Source organism: Canis lupus, chromosome 29, assembly GCF_011100685.1.
Source record: "Canis lupus familiaris isolate Mischka breed German Shepherd chromosome 29, alternate assembly UU_Cfam_GSD_1.0, whole genome shotgun sequence".
NCBI lineage: Eukaryota > Metazoa > Chordata > Mammalia > Carnivora > Canidae > Canis > Canis lupus.
Genome location: NC_049250.1, coordinates 1,813,365 through 1,816,041, shown reverse-complemented (window position 1 = coordinate 1,816,041; position 2,677 = coordinate 1,813,365). Strand labels below are relative to the sequence as shown.

General features: G+C 37.4%; 1 protein-coding gene across 1 annotated transcript; it reads left to right on the top strand.

The window, feature by feature from the left end:
* The first annotated feature begins 269 nt into the window (after positions 1-269).
* On the top strand, positions 270-2,476 carry LOC100855768 (hyaluronan mediated motility receptor-like). Its single transcript, XM_038579237.1, is given in 5 exon segments — positions 270-450; positions 452-927; positions 930-1,462; positions 1,464-1,998; positions 2,001-2,476. Coding segments are annotated over 5 exon segments (2,157 nt in total). The 5' UTR covers positions 270-313.
* Positions 2,477-2,677: the final 201 nt, after the last annotated feature.

Here is a 2,677-nt window from a genome sequence, read left to right as displayed (position 1 = left end):
CAGACACATGAAAAAATGCTCAACATCACTCAGCATCAAGGAAATACAAATCAAAACCACAATGAGATACCACCTCACACCAATCACAATGGCCAAAATTAACAGGACAGGAAACAGCAAATGTTGGTGAGGATGTGGAAAAAAGGGGAACCCTCTTAAACTGTTGCTGGAAACGAAAGCTGGTGCAGCCACTCTGGAAAACTGTGTGGAGTTTCTTCAAAAAGTTTAAAATAGGAGCGATTAGGCCGAAATAAGAAGCCAGAAGTTGCGGAGGAGAGCTAGTGACCTTCGGTTTGTGGAGCTGGTCATCAACATGTCTTTTCCTAAGGCGCCCCTGAAACGATTCAATGACCCTTCCGGTTGTGCACCGTCTCCAGGTGCTTATGATGTTAAAACTTCAGAAGTATTAAAAGGACCAGTATCATTTCAGAAATCACAAAGATTTAAAAAACAAAGAGTCTCAACAAAATCTTAATGTTGACAGAGATACTACCTTGCCTGCTTCAGCAAGAAAAGTTAAGACTTTGGGATTAAAGAAGGAATCTCAAAAGAATGATAAAGATTTGAAGATACCAGAAAAAGAGATTCGTGTTCTTGTGCAAGAACATGGTGCTCAGGACAAGCAGATCCAAGATCTGGAAGCTGAGTTGGAGAAGGTGGAGGCCAAGCTAAATGCTGCAGTCAGGGAGAAAACATCTCTCTCCGCAAGTAATGCTTCACTAGAAAAACAGCTTATTGAGTTAACTAGATCTAATGAGCTACTTAAATCAAAGTTTTCTGAAGATAATAACCAGAAGACTATGAGAATTCTAAGCCTTGAGTTAATGAAACTTAGAAATAAAGGAGAAACAAAGATGAGGAATATGATGGCTAAACAGGAAGGCATGGAAGTGAAGCTGCAGGTCACTCAGAAGAATCTGGAGGAGTCTCGGGGAAAATAGCACAACTTGAGGGGAAACTTGTTTCAATAGAGAAGGAAAAGACTGATGAAAAATCTGAAACAGAAAAACTCTTAGAATACATCGAAGAAATTAGTTGTGCATCAGATCAAGTGGAGAAATACAAGCTAGATATTGCCCAATTAGAAGAAAATTTGAAAGAGAAGAATGAAGTTGTAAGCCTTAAGCAGTCTCTTGAGGAAAATGTTGTTTTACTTTCTAAACAAGTAGAAGACCTGAATGCTAAGTGTCAGCTACTCGAAAAAGAAAAAGAAGACCTTGTCAACAGGGATAGAGTACGGGATGAAACTCTAAAGTCTGAAATGCAAAACTTAAAGGAGAATCTTATTCTTGAAAAACAGGAACATGAAAAACTACGACAAAAAGAATTACAGACTGATTCACTTCTGCAACAAGAAAAGGAACTGTCCTCCAGTCTTCAACAGAAGCTACGTTCCTTTCAAGAGGAAATGATGAAAGAGAGGAATCTCTTTGAGGAAGAATTAAAGCAAGCACTGGATGAGCTTAGATAAATTACAGCAAAAAGAGGAACAAGCTGAAAGGCTAGTCAGACAGTTGGAAGAAAAAACAAAATCTCGAGCTGCAGAACTGAAATTCCTAGAAGAAAAGCTGAAAGGGAAAGAAGCTGAACTGGAAGAAAGTAATGCTGCTCACAGTCAAGCCACTCTGCTTTTGCAGGAGAGCTATCATAGTATAGTGCAAAGCCTTGGAGATGCTACTGCTCAATTTGAAAGTTATAAAGCATTTATGGCTCGTGAGATAGAAGATCTTAAATTGGAGAACTTGTCACTTCAGGAAAAAGTGACCAGGGCTGAGAAAAGTGCAGAAGATACTCAACATCAGATATTGGCAACTGAGAATGCAAATCAAGAATACACAAGGATGCTCCTGGATCTGCAGACCAAATCAGCACTTAAAGAAGCAGAAATTAAAGAAATAACAGTCTCTTCTCTTAAAACAATAACTGATTTGCAGAACCAACTCAAGCAAAAAGGTGAAGAGTTAAAGAAACAACTGGAAGAGGAAGAAGCAAGAAAAGCTGGAAAAAAAACACAGTGGCAGAGTTAACTGAGGAAATGAATAAGTGGTGTCTCCTTTATGAAGAACTATATAATAAAACAAAACCTTTTCAGCTACAACTGGATGCATTTGAAGCAGAGAAACAGGCTTTGTTGAATGAACATGGTGCTGCTCAGGAACAGCTAAATAAACTAAGAGATTCGTATGCTAAATTACTGGGTCATCAAAATCTAAAGCAAAAAATCAAGCATGTTGTGAAACTGAAAGATGAAAATAGCCAACTCAAATCGGAGGTGTCAAAACTCCGCTCTCAGCTCGCTAAAAGAAAACAAAGTGAGGCAAAACTTCAGGAGGAATTGAATAAAGTTCTTGGTATCAAACACTTTGATCCTTCAAAGGCTTTTCTTTGTGAAAGCAAAGAAAATTTTGCTCTCAAAACACCATTGAAAGAAGGCAATTCAAACTGCTATTGAGCTCCTGTGGAGTTTCAAGAATAATGCACGTGAATATCGGGAAGACCTGTTAAAAATTATTTCATTCTTTTTATTATTGTTTTTGCTATTGTTACTGTTATTATTATGTTTCTAATGAATATTTTTAATGTATTTAATATTAACTTCCTGTTCTTAACTATGTGAGGGGAAGTTCACATACATACATACCAGTATGACTTCTGATATTTTCTTTTCTTTTTTTTT